Raw genomic sequence first — 19,142 nt, 5'->3', positions numbered from 1 at the left:
AGTTCCCCTAAATTCCAATTCAATAATCTTATTGCAGGATTCTTTGATGGGCATTTAGGACTTAAAATTATGGTTCTCATAACCTAAAACTTGACTCCCTAAAATAAAAATATGGGACACCCTAAACTACTAACATAAATCTTTGTTGCATCCTGATGTGTCGCACGATCGCCTCATCCTCCCCGGTGCACGATCGATTAGGAGCGAGCGTGACGCCCAACTTGTGAGCGATTTTCACGGGAAAGGGAACTTCTTGAGTAGATGTGACGCTTAAATTGTGAAATAGCGATTTTTACAGGAAAGGAAATTCTAATTCTTGAGTAGACGATTAGGAGAACTGTTGGAATTACTTTGTAAAATGAAATTCCTTAATTTTAAGATGAGGAGGACTTAAGAAAAATTGTTGGTGATGCTCTCACATCGATCGGCATGTGCCCTCCATCGATTCGGAGAGGCTACATTTTTTTGGTTTTCTGGTGCAATACCATGTAGCTGTAAGCCCTACTCTCTCCGTCCCAGAAAAAACCAATCTAGAATTAGATGTGACACATTCTATTACTATCCCATAAAAAACTAATATAGTACTGGTGTGACACATCTTAATACATGAATCTAGATGTATATCTATCCAGATTTATTGTATTAGAATATGTTATATTTAATACTATATTCGGTTTTTTTGGACGGAGGGTGTATACTTCTCCGTACGTCTGTTACTAAAGTCCGTTAATGTTTTTACTAGTCTGTAACTGAAATCCAGGTGAATGTTTTTTGACTCGGTGATTGGCGTAGACGAGAGGGTTGAATGAGTTCTGGCAAAACGGGTATAGTTGCATTACCGCTTTCCTCAGTGCGTCATTACCGATAACCAGAATGGAATAATCACGTTTCGTCAGAGTCAGATAACCCGCCAAGGACTCGACGGGATACCGGCATATCGCACTAGCTGCAACAAATCATAACAAAATCAGATATCGCACTAGCTCTGCAACAACGAACCATACCAAAATCGAAGGGGAAGAAGGCTCATCACCACCGTCGAAAACGACCTGCACCCACCGCCACCGCCGCCGCCGCCGCCACCGCCGCCGCCGGCCGGCCAAGGCCAACCACGCAACCCGCCGTGGCCGCGACGCTCCACTTCCCCCCTGACTCCGTCCTCCCACCCGCCCAACCAACCGAACGACCAACCGAGTGAACAAGTGACCAACCACCACCACCACCACCATCGCCACCACCGTCTTCGATCTCTCTCCGCCTCTCCGGCATCTCTTCACGGCGGCGGAGGAGGAGGGAGCAGCGACGATGGCCGTGCCCACCTCCGACCAGCGCAAGCGGCGGCCCTTCCTCCTCTCGCTGTCGCTCTTCCTCCTCGTCTCCGCGCTCCTCGCCCTCGCCTTCCTCTTCCTCGACCCCTCCGCGCAATCCCTCTCCGTCCTCTCCTCCCGCCTCACCGCCCCTACTACGACGCTCGCGCCTCCCGCTGCTCCGGGAGAGCGAAACCCAACCCCAATTCCCGCCCCCGGAGACACGCCGCCTCCCGCGGTCGTCGCCGGCGGCGCCGAAGCCGGGGAGAGCGCCGACGCAACCGAAAAAGCCGAAGAGACCGCATCGCGACCAGACGACACCGCCGCCGCCGTCAACGCCGACGCTGCAGCAGGGGAAGGTGGTGGAAGTAGCGAGTCGCCACGGCTCGATGCGGATAAGGGCGCCGCCGCCACGGAGGGAGTGGCGGATGACGACGGCGGCGGTGGCGGGGACGAGCCGGCGGCGAAGGTGAGGTGGGAGACTTGCAGGCCGGGGAGAGGGGTGTCGGCGGCGGACTACATCCCGTGCCTCGACAACATGAGGGCGATCAAGGCGCTGCGCTCGAGGCGCCACATGGAGCACCGGGAGCGCCACTGCCCCGTGGCGCCGCGGCCCAGGTGCCTGGTGCGGGTGCCCTCCGGGTACCGGCCGCCCGTGCCGTGGCCGCGCAGCCGTGACATGGTGAGGACCTCGCGCGCTTGCCTCCGTCGGTGAGGGAGGGAAAGTGGCTCTGGCTGTTGATACTCTTTTCCATTTCTCGTATATAATATTCCTTAGTGTTCTTGTTTAATTATGGGGAATTGGGACTGGTTTGGGTGCTCATCAGATGGCTGTTTGTTTTATTCCAATTGCTTAGTTATGCTATATGCCAAGTGCTGGAACCGGCAATCGCGCATCAAGATAAACAATGCAAGCACAACATTACACTCTAAGAACATTCTCTGTTATCTTCTGTTTTTGGAAGCTACTGTCGTGAGGCAGAATAGAGAATGCCAGATAAGAGCTGTAATGTTGGGTGTCAAGCAGATTGTGCTTAGTGATCCTTTAATGTGGCTAAATTTCCTTTTGTGCATATACTATTTTAACCACTACTATCGTTTTATAGGCTTTCAACTTTCAAGGCAGTGAGTGCAGTGTGTTTATTTATGATAGTTACATGAATACCTTATGGTTAAGATGCCATTAACTGACTATTTGAAGCCATCTCATTTCATTTCCAAATCCAGATTTGGTACAACAATGTTCCTCACCCTAAATTGGTGGAGTATAAGAAGGACCAAAACTGGGTAACAAAATCTGGTGACTATCTTGTCTTCCCTGGAGGTGGAACTCAATTCAAAACTGGCGTTACAAGATACATTCAGTTTATTGAACAGGTAGATATTACTTTGAAGTATCTTGATGTCCAAATGAGTTGTTGGTCTTGTGAATTAGGACCCTCCTTAGCCGTATTCCTGTTGTTCTTTTCTTCTACTTTATAGTATACTGGCAATTTCAATATTGTCAATTTTTTTTATTCTTAGACTTTGAGGGGGCTAAACACAAAGGCTATGCTTGCATTGACTCTGTGTTGGGGTTCGGTAATTTGAATGTAGGACTGCTGCCACCAGTTCTTTGTCATAAGTCATAACTTGCTGTTTCTAATGTCATGTATAAATTTTGTTTACAGATAATGCCCACCATTCAATGGGGAACACACACAAAAACTGTCCTGGATGTTGGATGTGGTGTTGCCAGCTTTGGTGGATACTTGCTTGACAGGAACGTCATTACCATGTCATTTGCCCCAAAGGATGAGCATGAAGCTCAGATACAGTTTGCATTAGAACGTGGTATTCCAGCATTTCTAGCTGTTATTGGAACACAAAAACTTCCTTTCCCTGATGAGGCATTTGATGTTGTCCACTGTGCAAGGTGCAGGGTCCATTGGTATGCGAATGGCAAGTATTCTATTACTTCACCAAATTTATAAGAAGCTACCACAGTGTCTATATTATTTTCTCAGAAAACTGTCTGTTTTGGTTTCTTGCAAATTTCTTTATTAACTATTATTTGCTACTGGGAATTTGCAGGTGGAAAACCATTGTTGGAGCTTAACAGAGTTCTCAGGCCTGGAGGATATTACATTTGGTCTGCAACCCCTGTCTACCGTCAAGAAAAAAGAGATCAAGATGACTGGAATGGTTTGTGTGGTGTCATGTTCTATTATCTGCCAAGCATTCAGCTTAGAATATCACCCAAGAAAACTTTTGCTTAGTACTTTCCTAATGAAAATAGCCTAGTACTTTTGCTTCTTCCCAAAACAATGTTTACTTAGCAAGTTAACATTTGTCGTTTATTTGGTGGGTTATATCTGTGTTCACTGAAATATCCATTTCACATGTGGCAGCAATGGTTAAACTTACCAAATCAATCTGTTGGAGAACAGTGGTAAAATCTGAAGATAGTAATGGAATTGGTGTTGTCGTATATCAAAAACCAGCATCAAACTCTTGCTACCTGGAGAGAAGGACAAATGAACCCCCTATGTGTTCTAAGAAAGATGGGCCCCGTTTTCCTTGGTAATTTATAGCTCATATCCTTCTCTTTCTTCCCTGTTCTCACAAAGTCAGATTGCATCTGATCCTGTAGTCACCAGTGGCCTATTTCTGATGATTACTTATTGGTTCATTGTCAGACAACAGTGAAAAGATAATTACTAACCTATCCTGCTTAAATATGTTTTAGATACCGTTAATGATCTATAGTGTATTTTCTGTTTGGTGACATGTATACAATTTATCTTTTGCAGGTACGCTCCTCTTGATACATGCATTTCCAGTTCAATTGAAAAGAGCAGCTGGCCCCTTCCTTGGCCTGAAAGACTTAATGCCAGATATCTAAATGTGCCTGATGATTCTTCAAGTACCGACGAGAAGTTTGATGTTGATACGAAGTATTGGAAACATGCCATTTCAGAAATATACTATAATGATTTTCCAGTTAATTGGTCATCCACCCGCAATGTAATGGACATGAATGCTGGTTATGGAGGGTAAGAAAACACGACTTTCTGCTGCTTATTCCGCGAAATTCTCTTGGATTGACTTTTAGTAGAGTTTTAGTGGTTCAACTTGGGATGGCATGTTTTGGGGGGGTCTATACGAGGTGCTTGTTTCAGTCAAATACTTCATTCCTTTCTTTTAGAATCACTACAGAAATGCATTAGACCATGTTCTGGCATTGTTGCTGTATACATGGAGATCTAGAGATTTAGTACATGATGGTTGAACCTGAGTTCTTGCCATTCAATCTGAATATGTAGTTTTTGTTAGAAAGATGTAGGAACTAATCATTAAACATAGCTTGAACTTGTGCATTGCTTCAGCAATGGATTAAATGTTGCTCTTATTTGTCCATTTGGACCCAGGTCTCTTTCCTATATTGGGATCAGGCGAACATGAAACTTAAATAATGATATTAAAGATCTTAATATGGCTAGATGCTGACCTACATAATATATGTTATCAAACAAAAACACGACTTCATTTCTTGTTTTGGATGTTAATCAATCTTATTTTGTTGAACCAGTTTTGCAGCAGCACTTGTTGATAAACCATTATGGGTAATGAATGTTGTTCCGGTCGGTCAGCCCGATACTTTGCCAGTTATTTTCAACAGAGGCCTTATTGGGGTATATCATGATTGGTGTGAATCTTTCAACACGTACCCACGGACCTATGATCTCCTTCACATGAGCTATCTTCTTGGAAGTCTTACAAATAGGTATGCAGCGAGGCCTTGAAATATTTACTACTTTTGCTCCATTACCTCATAATCATCTAGGGTGATCTTTGCATCTTTATTTTAGGTGTGACATCATGGAGGTAGCAGCTGAAATAGACAGGATATTGAGACCTGACAGATGGTTTGTGTTGAGAGACACCACAGAAATGATAAAAAAGATGCGGCCAGTTCTCAAGTCCCTGCACTACGAAACTGTAGTTGTCAAACAGCAATTTCTTGTTGCTAAAAAGGATTTCTGGCGTCCTGGCAAGTGAGCCTCCTGATCAGAATGACGCTCAAATGTTTTCAGGGTAGTCATCAACAGCAAACAATTCAATTGATTCTTTACATCCCTATTGATTAGTTCTTTATACAGAAGACAGAGTTTGATCAAACCAAGGATTAGGCATGTTGATTCTACAAAATACATATACAGAACAGTTAGTTCGACAAAAGTACATATACACATCTTGTTTATGGGGGGCCATTACAGTAATAGGCTTAGGCTAGTCCGCTAGTGCTCACAAGTTTGTAATCATATTATTATTCTTTTACATTCAGAAACAGATACTCTTCAGGAAAACATTATGCTCTTTCACGAATACATCCTCCGTCCAAAAAAAAAAAATCAAACTTTGACTATGAATCTGAACAAGATTCATAGCTAGAGTTCAATTCTTTTTTGGTACGGAGAGAGTATATGTGATCTGCGTGCTTCGATCCGTGATGCAATGTAAGCTTTGGGCCATTTCTGTCTCGCTGAATGGAGGCTAGTGTACCCCTGGTGTAACGTACCACTGCTTAAAACTCTGAAGCGCGTGTGGTACTTTTTACGTCGCACGCGTACACGCGGCAGGGCGTGTCGGTCGCTGAGTGCCCGGCTCAGCACCTGGTCAAAGATCGCCGGCCGGGACCCCTCCGGCCCACGTTTTCCGCCGGCGGGAAGAGACATCAGTTAATGCAGTGCGCACGCACGCACGTAAGGGGTACGTACTTACGATGGTACGAACGTACGCCTGCCGCCCGCCCGTACATGCATGCACGTACGTAGGAACCCAAAACAAAAATTATCGAAAGTTTAATACATATTAGTTAACATGCTATAATTCAGCTAGAATTAAATAATTCACCCGGGGTACTATAAAGCCTAGCACTAGTATAAATCCGAGCATACCAATCGATCTATATGTGACGGAGGTGGCCCGTTACAATAAAGGTATTCATCTTTGTCGGGTCGTAAAAAGCCCCATCACAAAGACACTGAGTTAGGGCTAGGCCAGTCACCGATGACTCTCATCGGTTATGGGGATTAGTTATGCTCGTTCAAGGTAATCGGTGAATGATCGATACGATACCCTATCACCGATAAGAGTTATCGGTGACGGACCCAACGTTACGACTTGACAAAGATAATTGTGAAGCCCATCACCGATGAGAATTAATCTTTGATGGGGTTTGGTTGTGGCCTGTTATGGATAGCTAGCTCACATTATAAATCCCAACCCAGTATACTGTTCCCTAGGTTCACTACAATTTTTGTGTAATATATAGTTACATATATTATATCTATTTTTTCATAATTTATAGATGGATAAAAGTTGGATGTATGGAAGTGATCGCGCGAGCCTAGAGTATAGAAGGGGTGTTGCCGATTTCATAAATGTTGTAGAGCAAGACAAGAACAGAACGAACGATTAATAGACGACGTGCCCATGCTTTGATTGTAGGAATAAGAAGATGCTTAACAATAGTGCTAGAATACACACGCATCTTATCTGTCGAGGCTTCATGAAAGGTTACTCATGTTGGACCAAGTATGGAGAGCAATAGCTAGAAAATATTGGGGATGAAGCGGACGACGGTCTGAATGAGGAAGACACAAAGATGATATGTTTGTTCAATCCCTGTTGGGTGATCATAGGGTGCATGTCGATAATGATACTCTTAAAACAATGTTGAGGACCTAGCTTACAACGAGAAAGACTATGAGAAGTTTATCGGTTGGTGAGTAATTCCGAGACACTTTTATATGCTGGATGTGTGCGAAACACACAAAGTTATCTGCAACCTTGGATATGATCCAGCTTAAGGCAAGTAATTGATAGAGAAACAAAAGTTTCATCCGTTAGGGGTCCTAAAAGATTCCGACAAAGACGATGGTAGTTAATACTACTTTAAAAGGCACTCACTAGTGGTGGTGGCAGTGAATCTATAACTGTCACCCCATCACTACTTTTGCAGTTTTTATAAATTAGCCCATGATATTTTTTGATGTTATGGGGAGCGTATCCTATGCACATAGACCCTCACGTAATACACACCGTGTACACCAACTAAAAATTATCACAAAAACTCTAGAAAAAATTATACATGTTCTTCCAATAGTATTACATCTATGTGCAAAGTTGCATCTTCAAATTTATTCTATATAAAGAGTAAGAAAAGATAAAATTTTGACAGAATGACAACCTTAAAACTGTCATATTTTTTTCTGTTCTAAAATATAATGAATTTGATGTTAAGATTTTACCCCTAGGTGTAATAGTATTGAAAAACATGCATGAATTTTTCTAGATTTTTTTGTGACATTTGTTAGTTGGTATGCACGTGTGTACACATGAGATCTTGTGTGCATAGCATATGTTGCCGATATTGATGGTGTTAGTATTTATTTCAAACAACTAACTACCACATATTTAAATAGGCAACCAAGTAATACTAACATATTTGATTAAAAATGTATCTTGTCTATGGCATATTATGATATTTTTTTTACTCATAGCTAGCAAAACATGTGCATTTTGATAGTGCGTGTTTATTATAGTACCACTCTACCAATAGGTACGTATAATTATCATATATATAATATACGTGCGTGTATAATTAATATACGGATTTACGGGAGTAGCACACTCACTGTCACGGGACGATTTAAGTAACGATCGATCTGTACATATATACATGCCTGTATGTATAACGACCGTGCGAGAGTACGTACAGTTGCGCGAGTTGCCCACCGTACGTGTATTACGTAACGTATACGCGCGTACGTGATCGATCTATCGCCGCGCTGGATCCACCTGCATGCGTACCGTTTTCTCAGCGCGTACAAACCATTATTTTACTACTTTGTCACAATTACTAGCTAGCTTGCTCTGTTTGGCCTACCTCTCTTATATCTAACCCGCATAGCCGACGGTCGTCTTCAAGCTCAGTCTCGTGTCCCATGCCAAATCAATTCTCACCATCAAATCCGGTCGAATCTTTATCAATCTTCTAATTAAAATTGGTTGATGATTTTTGATACACTCGATCTTCTCTTTCTATTTTTATTAAAATCGAAGTGAATCCATAAAACTCGGGATAAAAAAAGGTGAATAGAGATTAAATTCGGTGAATTAAAACGGAATTGAAAGGAGAAAAATTGAGAGTAGTGGAGAATTAATTTTTACAATTAATTGAGAGAAGGAACACATGGGGAGGCAGTAACGAACAACGCTGGGTTTTAATTTGGCCCACGAGGAAAAAAATATGGTAGATAAAAAAACAAATCTAAAAAAAGGTAGAAATAAAACAGTGGATGGAAAAAAGCGGACAGAAAAAAGGCGAAAAAAAAGATGGACGGAAAAATAGCGAAAAAATAGACGGACGGGGAGAAACGAAAAAAGCGGAAAAAATGGTGTGAAAAAGGACGAAAAGAAAGAAAAAAAGACGGACAGAAAAAATGAAAAAAAAAGGACGGAAAGAAAGGAAAAAAAGGCGAAAAAACGAAAAAAAGGAAAACGGCGAAAAAGAAAAGGAGTTTTTTTTTTACTGGACCCTTGCTTATTTTTCAGTTAGGTATATAGATATAGATATAGTAGTTTACAGTAAATTAGTTGTGTGTTGTATGGCACTGGATATCGATGATGAGCTGCCAAAATTGTCTAACTAACTACCCTCTTACTAGATATATAATATTATATAGTACCTATTTTCTACTACATACTTAGAGAGAGGATCCCAATATACAAGCGTTGGGTGTAAGAAGAGAAGGGTACACTAATTAGATATGAGATCTCTAATGGCTATACTTCGTCCTTCGTCCTGAAATATTACAACCTACAAATCTGGACATAGCAATCTAAGTTGAAACATTCTAGAATGGATGTAGTAGGTATTTGCTTGACGTACGTTATTTATGAGGGATTGTATAGCTTTTAGTCACATGATAATACCCATAAATTTAGTAGCTTTTAGACGATCCAAACCACATTAAGATTTGTGGAACTGTGGTACCCTACCCACATTATCTTATCTCTCTTCCTCTTCCCATCTTTCACATGCGCACCACTTGAACATATGTCTCCTATGCCTGAGCTAGTGTGTTACCCTCCCAGCCATACTACTGCTGGTGAGACCTACCACTGGTCTCCTCCACCTCCTCCTCTCCTCTCCTCCTCCTCCTCCTTCTCAGTTGGACAGCGAGAGCTAGCTTCCATCCTGCTTGTCTTCTCCATCTCCGGTGGCTTGCGCCATCGAGATGCCCTTGCCTCCTAACCACTCTAGATATAACGCCCTGCCGCCAACCCCATCAACCATCCCCCTCCAGCTTCATCTGGCCTCACCGCCTATCCTTGTCCGTCACGCAGTGCTAGTCTGCCGCCTCCCTGGAAATCCCTCAAAGCGTAAGGAATCTGCCCTCTTTCCCCTATCCTAAAATCCTAACCCTCATCTGTAAATTCTTCATTGGAGTCTAGTGTCACGAACAATGGAGAAAGATGAAAGGATAGTTAAGGAGCTAGTCGGCTGCATCGGTAAGCTACCCTCCCTTTTATGTTCTTGCCTTCCCTAGTCCCCCTCTCCCTTGGTGTAAGGTTGAAGACGACTTCCTAGCCATTAGATTAAAATCTAACAGCGAGGAAACATGCAACCACATAGAATCTAGCATATGCATTTTCCTATTTCGAAATCTTAGATTTGATATACACATCTAAGTTCAATGCATGGATGTACCTAACCATCATGTGTTGCGTATGCCAACACCAACATGATCAAGAAGTAAAGGATTTTGGATCTATGAATCGACTATATATGATTTGAGAAAGCTATTACAGAATGGTCACATGGATGTGACAGAGAGATGGCTAAAAGGATAGTAGAGGCAATTTCCTTTAAAAGTAATGCGGGGAGGGGGGGGGTCAAGTGGTTAACATAAATATGGACTCATATTCAAGTTGTTTAATTTGATGAATCGGTCCATCCAAAATACAACTAAACTGTAATTTATGCCATGTTGATATAATAATTAAAAATAAGAATTTACAGGGCTTGGTCGTTCGAATCCTTTGGAGCATATACATTTGTACGTTCCAAATATCAATATCCTTCTCTGTACAATGTGGCTCGAAAGAGACATTCTACTTTGGCAGAGGTTATGAGCACCAACACCATTGAATGTTTTATTCCGACGATCAATTCTAGGGCCAAAGTTAGTTCAGTGGAATGATTTGATTTCTCGACTAGCTAACATAACCCTGTCAAATGAAAAGGATTACTTTATTTGGTCGCTTCATAAAAATGGCCATTTTTCAGTCAAATCCATGTATAATGCGATTATCAATTCCAATGTAAGAATCCGCAAGAAGATCTTATGGGAGGTAAAGGTACCACTAAAAATCAAAGTATTTATGTGGTTTCTTAAAAAAAAATAATCTTGACGAAAGATAACCTCATAAAGAGAAAACGGAGGGGAAACAAGCAATGTTGTTTTTTAATGCACAAGAGACCATCCAACATCTTTTCTTTAACTGTCATGTTGCATGTTTTGCTTGGCGATGTGTCTTCTTTGCCTTCAATATCCCCCTCCCCACAATGCAAAAGATATTTTTGGTAACTGGCTAAGGGAAGTGCCTAGACCCACAAAAAGATTGATTTTATTTGGAGCTAGTGCTCTATGTTGGTTAATTTGGCGATGCCGTAATGATATAGTTTTTACCCATAAAAGAATGTCTAACATCATGCATGTTATCTTCATGTGTTCCAATTGGCTCCACTCTTGGTGTATGATGCTTTCACAGGAACAACAGGATACTATGCGCAATGGTGCTACACGTTTGGAATTGGTAGTCAAGGAACTTTTATTCCAGTTTGGATGGCGTAGTACCTATAGAATTTCGTGATAGAATCTATGTGATTTTAAAAAAACATTATCTTAGTAGATCATATTATCGGCAGAAGTTGGGGGTTTGTCCCATCTCGCTTTTTTTAAGTTTTTTTCTGTTCACTTCTGGACTTTTTGGCTGTGTGCCTACAGGCAGGGTCCGGAGATGTAACCCATTTTCATTATTAAAAAAAATGAGTACGTTCCTCACTCAACGATACCAGAAACTAGCTCCATGATTTCGATCGGATCGTGTATATCGGTACAACACATCCGCTTTGCATGATTTCATGCGCTAGTAAATCAAACCAGCTAGCTGGCTATATATATAGGAAGAACCATGAACACGCATGCATGTGTGCTTTAACTGTTACCCCTAATTAATCAAATTATGCATTCCTTGCTAGCTTAGTACTGTTGTTTAGCAATTCTTTAGGAGGCGCCACAAGCTATTTTTGAAGTGTAACATCTTAATGACCGTAAAATCTCTTTTTCTGTACCGAACAGCACATATACGTACAGATACGTGATCTCTTCCTTTTATTTTCCCTTCTCTCTGTCCTTTTCTCTTACTATTTCGTTGTCAGAGCGCCATTGGCATACACTGTAAGAGCTACGCTGGCGATATATTCGACTTCATATTTCCTGTATCCTCATCATAAAGTGTTCGTACATATGCTATCATAGCGCATAATTTTGTGGGAAATATAATTAGAAGTAATCTTGATCAGACCCCACTAATTCATTCCAGAGATATTGAGTGCTCCCTGCACTGGAAAAAGAATCATTCTGCATTACCTTTGCTTAACGTTGAGCTCATAGTTATTCTATATCTAGCTATGTATGGTACACGGCCCTCTCAAAATGAAAGAAATAAAATAACACAAAATAGTACAAGAACAGGTATTGCAAGTAGAATGATTGGGGGCACCTAACTAATTACTGTACTGTTTGCAAATTAAGGGATTAAGTACTCATGTAGTTACACTATAAAAACGACATATATCTATTGTTTATTAACACGATCGATTGAGAGGCCAGTATGATATGGATCAGTGTACAAATAATCCATAAAACTGTCCAATAAGTTTCTATCTGCCAATAATTTATTGGATTACACATCTCTATCAAATCTTAGAGGAAAACAAAGGGCAAATGAACCACTAACTGGAAGTATAAATCAGATCGAACTGTGTTCTCACCTAAAGCTGGTAGATATATAAAACTTAATGGAATGTGTACAAGAGCATTACCAGTTGGATTAATTTGCTTATATATCCAACTAGTGAAATATTTATGCGAAACAAATTAAATTGTGTGCAATTGCTTCGTGTACGTTCTCGTATAAAATGAACATTACTGTTTGCTTCTTTATTGTGCAAATCATATTGAATTGGCGGTTTTAGAGCACCCAAAGTAATGATTTTTTTTGGCGGTTTTGACTGACAAGTATGGATTTCTTGACGCTCTGAAAAGTTTGAAATGGTCATATCTTTTTTTAGCCAATAAAAACAAATTTCTCTTGCTCTCTAGACTTGGCGGATATTCCTTGAAGGTCAAAACTTATTATACTAGCGGTTTTGATGTTTTTCTTAGCGGTTGGTCCCTCTCATGAAATGTATTGATCCTTGCATCCACCATAATACTAACCGGCCACTATCGAGTAATTAAATTGAATGATGACTAGCTAGAAAAATAATTGTACAAAGTTTTAGTTTATATATATATATATATATATATATATATATATATATATATATATATATATATATATATATATATATATATATATATATATATATATAACCAAGCGTACACATATATGTTCCTAAACAAACCAATATCTAGCTAGGTAATTAGCAAGGTTCAATAGTCAATTTGTACGTAAGGACATTTGTTACAGAGAACTAATAATTTTTTTTAATTACAACAAGGATGAAAAGATCGCTATTAATTAATTAAGCTGATCAAACATCAACAAGCAAAAGTTGCATTGTAATAACATATATTATGAACGACTTTATTAATAAGGTGCTACGATGGGTAGTATCCATCCTAAAATATAATAAGCAGATATCATATTCCTCTGTGCGTAAGATATATAGTTACGCAGTCACCTGCATCTCCATGCCATTAGCACAAACTAAACTAACAAAAGAAATCTAGCTAGCAAAACAAGATGTACCCAATTAATCAGTTGATGAAAAGCCCCAAGTGGTTTTAAGGTAATTAAATTCTGAGCCCTTCAAATTACAGAGCCTACAAAATCGCGAACCACTTCGTGACTAAACTCATGGATGAATGATTACCATAGCAGGTGTGTGTTAATACACTGGTTGCTGCTTTATGGCACAAAAGAAAAGGATAAACAGTTTTTTTTTTTTGAGATGGACAGTGTTTTTTTCGTAAGTACTCGATTGGGTCCAATGGCATATTTTCTTCTTGGGCAAAAGCTGCATGCATATGCTTTGTGTCTTCAACCTGCATGCATATTCTTCCTCTCAACCACAGTAGCTACACTGTACATATATATATGTTCACCACACCCTGCACAAGCTGCAAGCTAAGCTAGCTCTGAAAAAGAAGACAGAATAGCAGAATGTGGAAGCATTGGCCGGGCTTTGTGCAGCTGCAACCACATGCATGCAGTGTCATATTACCAAATAACACAATTTGCGTCGTGCAAGCAAGGAACCATGTAGTAGTAGTACACCTAGCTAGCTACATTGTCTGATTGTCCACATATATCTGCAAGTGTAGCTAGTCATCACTGATTGGTCGTTAATTCAGATATCAGAAAGATACAAACACCAAACAACACCATATATATTAAAACCATCTCCTTCATTAATATATAAATCAGCTGAGACGTACACATGACGTCTAAGCTAGCTAACTGCATCTCCTTCCGCCTTATTAGTTGAGTGAGCAAGCAAGCAACCGATCAATCGATCAAGATCGAAACTGCAGATTATTGATCCATCGATCGTCTAGTGGCTAATCAGTCCGGCCCTCCTGCTGCAGGGGTACCAGCATATGCATCTCTTCAGGTAGCAAGGACGACGACGACAGCAAGGAACAAAGCGACGAGAATTGGGGGTAGCAGCAGAGCAGCTATAGCTTGTACGTTAGCCTAGCATTGCAGCGAATGTACGGGCCCAAATTTTTATGTCATGCCCCCAATCATCACATCTCGAGAATCCAATGATCGATGCTTGCTTGCGTTAGATAATTCCTTCTAGCTCCCTCCTGTTCGTACGCCCCCACACACATTACTAATGCTGTGCATTAGCAGCAGCAGCAACAACAACAACAGAAAAAGATATATAAAATCACTCGAACGAACGTTTGCAACGCAACCCGATCGATCGATGATCGAATAAAGCACAAGCAACCTGCATGTTATAGCTAGTGTATGTAGCGTCATTGCAGTAGTACTCCTAATATTATGATTAGCGCAGCAGTACCCCTAATATATACTATTATGATTAGCAGCTAGCTAGCTGCTAGTACTAGCCAGCTAAATTAACAACCTAGGAGTATTGAGGTTGCTTTTGTAGTAGTAGTAGATGAATCTAGCCTGTACGGATCCAACAAACATGTACAGTACTCCTACAAAGCACCTCAGACCTCACCTAGTTTTAGGATACGTACGTGCAGTGAAACATCAAAATATTAACCACTAATAATAATTGAATAAAAAGGGGTTAGTACTATAAGAGTAATATTAATTTTCTTGCTGAAGATAATCAACTCAACTGCCAATGGTGAATGGATCGCGGCCATTCCACGGTCTATCCCAATAAATTTGGGACAAGACCTGGCATTATGAGGGAAATTGAAAGCAAGCACTGCACGCGGGGAGGAGGTGCAGTTTATTTTGCCAACTGCATGCCCAGGCAACCACCTTCACCGTGGGTGGGGTCACGGCGAGAATGAAGCTATAGCTAGCAAGTGGAGGAGGAGGAGAGGCCACAGTTTCCATGGCGAAAACTGGGCGAAAGTGCAAGCGAGAACAGTTTCATGGTCAGAGAAAACACACGTACAGTGGCGAGGAGTACAGAGTTAGGCTCTGTTTGGAGGAGCTTGTCCCAGCTACAGCTTTTCTCAAAAGTCCCAAAAGCTGCTTATGCTAGAAACTGCTTCAAATAGTCTACAGCTTCTAAGAATATGTAGTTATAGATTCTGAAAAATAAACTAAGAAGCTGGAGAAGCTGGGTTTCAGAGCTTTTTCAGATTCTCAAAAGCTGGCTACCAAACAGCTGCTTCTCAGAATCTAAAACTCCACACCAAATAGGCCCTAGCTAGGTGATGAGTGATGAGGGAGGGAGAGGGGCATGCAAAAGACAAGACCAGCGAGAGATCTAATTCATTCTCTCTCTCTCTCTCACTTCCTCGCATCGGTCATCAGGCGGGAGGAGCGGAGGAGGAGGAGGCAGGACGCAGGTCTAGCTAGCGTGGGCGATGGCCCACTCCTCCTGCGCGCTGCGAGAAAGTGAGGGAGAAAAAAGGCTAGCTACTGTTCTTCTTCCTCTCCGTCCACCTCTGATCTCATTCTCCCCCTCTCTCTCTCTCTCTCTCCTCGAAAAAGAAACCTCGCTGCACCCAAATGTGAGAGCATTTCACAAGGAAAACAAATGCAGATGAGAGAAATATTGGGACCAATGGATCACAATCAATAGTATATTCCACTTCCACATGAACTTTGGGGGTGTGTGTTGAACTGTCCATCATCTAGCTAGCAAGGAGGCAAGGCCACAATGGATCAAGAATGTGTGTGTGAGTGTGTGTGTGTGTGTGTGTGTGTGAGAGAGAGAGAGAGAGAGAGAGAGAGAGAGAGGAGACCTGCATACATGCCTCGCCGACGGCGTCGCATGCAGCTGTACTGCACACTGCAGGAGGCGGCGGCCGGCGAGGAGCAGCAGCAGCAACAGTGGCGCGCGTACGCGGCTATACGCGCGCGTGCGGCCGCCGCACGTGCGGTCGCTGGTCAGCGGCTTACTCGGTATAGCCTTAGCTTAGCCAGCTACAGTAGCCCCCATCGTCCTGCCGGCCGGGGACCAGGAGAGGATCTTCATCAGTCATCAGTCATCACACCCTCTCCCGCCGCATCCATCGGTCCATCCCGACCTCGACCTGCTCCTCCATGCACATATCTCTCATTTATTTAAGTCTCTCGAGGCAGCAAAATCATCGTAAGCTAGACGCATCTGCATGGCTGCTTCATCGTCCTGATGGCCTCCTCCGTACCTCCCGCCATGGAAACTGACAAATACTACTCTAGCTTGAACTGCAGCAAAAAAAATTGCTAAAATGGAAGAAATTGGTGTGCTAAAATGGAAGGAATTGATATGATGGTAGTGTGTGTGTGATTCAGGACATTGATTTTTTTATTTTCCCCTGGCGTGTGTTGAGACTGTGTCTGTCTGTGTACATGTACGAGCTGAAGCAATGGAGTAGATGCGCCATTTGATGCAAAGCTTTTAATTAGTTTGCCTCTCTACCTTGCACAGTATGAGGGAAACACCAAATTAAGTGAAGATGTGTGTGGAGCACTGCATAGCACTATAGTAGTATATGTAAATTATTCATCGAAAACTATAGAGAAACAGTCAGTACTAGTTGTCACTACCAGTCAAACAATATGTATATATATTGAGAGAGCGAGAGAGAGAGAGATCCCGGCTGAAATGGAAAGATCTTAAATATATATGTATGTATATATATAAGCAATTAAGCTCAAGTATTGCTTTCATCTCATCATGGGTAGTAGTATGTGTATATGGGAGATGAGCAAACAGTAGTACTATGACAATTAAGCTCACTTCCCTATCTTACTTATTACTCCCAATTACCAGTTGCCGATTGCAATATATATATACTCACTGACCTAGCTAGCTAGGTAATTTAGCAACAAGCTAAGGAGAAAGAGAGAAAAAAAAACTAAAAAAGACCCAAGTTTAAGGGAGGAAGAAATCAAGTGAGAAAATGAGGAGAGGAGATCGTTGCTACTAGCTATTGCTAAAGAGCCAGAAGGATACTAGAGAACCAAATGGCAAAAGAAAGTAGCTGAAATCTTGCAAATTAAGGGCGAGACGCATACGGAAGCAAATAGACATGGATGTGTTTGCAGCAAGGTGATCGATCTACTATACTCGGGTGGCGGTGGTCGGTGCAGCAGCAGAAGCGGTGGTGGTGGTGGTGCTTCCTCCTCCTCCTCCTCCTGTCTGGATAGTGGCGGCGGCGGCGGCGGCGGAGCTGCCACTGCCTTCTGCTGCGACGGCGGCGGCGGCAGCAGACGACGAGCTCGACGCCTCCCCGGCGGCGGCGCCCGGCTGGTGCTGGGGCGGCGGCGGCGGCGGTGGGGGAGGCTGCTGCTGCTGCGTGCGCTTGCGCTTCTTCTTCTCGTATGGTATCCCGCGGGCCTTGGCCTGCGCGTCGCGGACCTCGCGGAGGTAGATCCGGACGGCGCGCGCGGCGAAGGGGTTGGACTCCGGCGCGTGGCCGCTCTCCTCGTAGGCGGCGCGGAGGCGCCCGATGAGCGCGTCGAGGGACCCCCACGCCTGGCGCAGCGGGCACGGGCACGGCGCCGGCGGGCTCGGCTGGCCGTAGTAGGCGCACCCCGACGCGTGCACCTTCGTCTTCCCGAACTGATCCAGGTACTTGAGGAACTCGATGACGTGCGCGCCGCTGCACCTCGCCAGCGTCAGCGGCGGCCGGTGGTTCCGCAGGTACTGCAGGAACGTGTTCCAGTCCCTCCTCTTCTGCGACTCGTACCTGCTCAGCTGCTGCATCGGCTGCATCGCCGGCGGCGCCTGCGCCACCGGCTGCGCCTGCGCGTCCGCCCCACCTCCTCCTCCCTCCATGCAACAGCTTAAGCTAAGCTAACTCCACAACTACGCGCCTAGCTAACTACTACGACGGCGCCACCACCTGCGCCGGCCGGCCGCAGCCGGCGGCCGGAGCGATCGATCGGTGGCGGAGGAGAGTGGAGGTGAGATGAGACGCGGGTTGGGAGGGGAGGGTGGCGATGGGATGCGGGGGAGAGCGACGGGGAGAGGAGGGGGGGAGAAAGAAAGGGAGGTGAATGCGGACGGAGGAAGCGGTGAGTTGGAAGGTGATAGGAGGGAGGCGCGCGGGGGGGTGTGGGGCCCGGTGGGCCATTCACGTGGTGGTGGTGGCCCCCGCTGGCCCGGGAGAACAATTCCCCCGTATAGGAGTACGCGTGTACTATGTACGTATACCGGAATACGTACGTACGTATGCATGAACAGTAACATCCCGCGCGTATACGTACATGTACTTATACATGCGTGCGTGTGGGGTAGGAAAAGATGCGGTGAAACGGGCATACCTTGCTGCCGTACGTAGTACGTGTATACTCCGTATGTACGTAGGCTGAAGCTAGTGCCTAGTAGTGCACAATTCCCGGCTGTTGTCACACGAGGAGTAATAACTCGATAACAGCAATGTCCCTGTTCGAAGATTAGGACTACTCTGTTTGAGTTATGAGAAGAGTAAATTGTGCATATATTAATTGCGCCGGGTAATGCGTATATTGTTTTACTCTGCAATGGGTTTACTGATACTTTCACTAGTGAACTCTATATTAAAGAAAAATCGTGTGAAATATGATTAAAAATTATAAAACCTTTTTGAATTTATACCATTGTTTCATGAGGATTTATTCAAAATTTATGAAATATCATGAAAATCCTATATATTTGATAAAGTACCCTGATGTTGAGTGAAACTTAACTAAAACAATGAGCTCTGGTGTAAGGAGAAAGTACGTGCTAAATCTGGTGTACAACGAAACAAGATATATTTTATCTTATGTAAAGTGCAATTTTCTCTTATTAGAAACTTAGGATTGTGATAAATTTTTTTGAGGATCTGATAATTTCATTTGTTGCAATAGTTATTA

At 42.9% G+C, this 19,142-nt stretch overlaps 2 protein-coding genes across 2 annotated transcripts; one reads left to right on the top strand and one right to left on the bottom strand.

Moving 5' to 3' along the window:
- The first annotated feature begins 968 nt into the window (after positions 1-968).
- On the top strand, positions 969-5,671 carry LOC127774965 (probable methyltransferase PMT23). Its single transcript, XM_052301259.1, has 8 exons — positions 969-1,989; positions 2,535-2,684; positions 2,978-3,248; positions 3,381-3,491; positions 3,698-3,869; positions 4,100-4,342; positions 4,879-5,073; positions 5,159-5,671. The coding sequence occupies exons 1-8, from the start codon at positions 1,306-1,308 to the stop codon at positions 5,346-5,348; spliced, it is 2,016 nt and encodes a 671-aa protein (XP_052157219.1). The 5' UTR covers positions 969-1,305; the 3' UTR covers positions 5,349-5,671.
- Positions 5,672-16,916: 11,245 nt separating this feature from the next.
- On the bottom strand, positions 16,917-18,287 carry LOC127772555 (protein G1-like8). The gene has a single exon (XM_052298490.1). It carries the CDS (start codon positions 18,079-18,081, stop codon positions 17,365-17,367), a length of 717 nt encoding a protein of 238 aa, XP_052154450.1. The 5' UTR covers positions 18,082-18,287; the 3' UTR covers positions 16,917-17,364.
- Between the last annotated feature and the right edge of the window lie 855 nt (positions 18,288-19,142).

Source organism: Oryza glaberrima, chromosome 5 (genome assembly GCF_000147395.1).
Source record: "Oryza glaberrima chromosome 5, OglaRS2, whole genome shotgun sequence".
Lineage (NCBI taxonomy): Eukaryota > Viridiplantae > Streptophyta > Magnoliopsida > Poales > Poaceae > Oryza > Oryza glaberrima.
The sequence above is the reverse complement of the archived record's forward strand: the minus strand, read 5'-3'. Positions and strand labels throughout refer to the sequence as shown.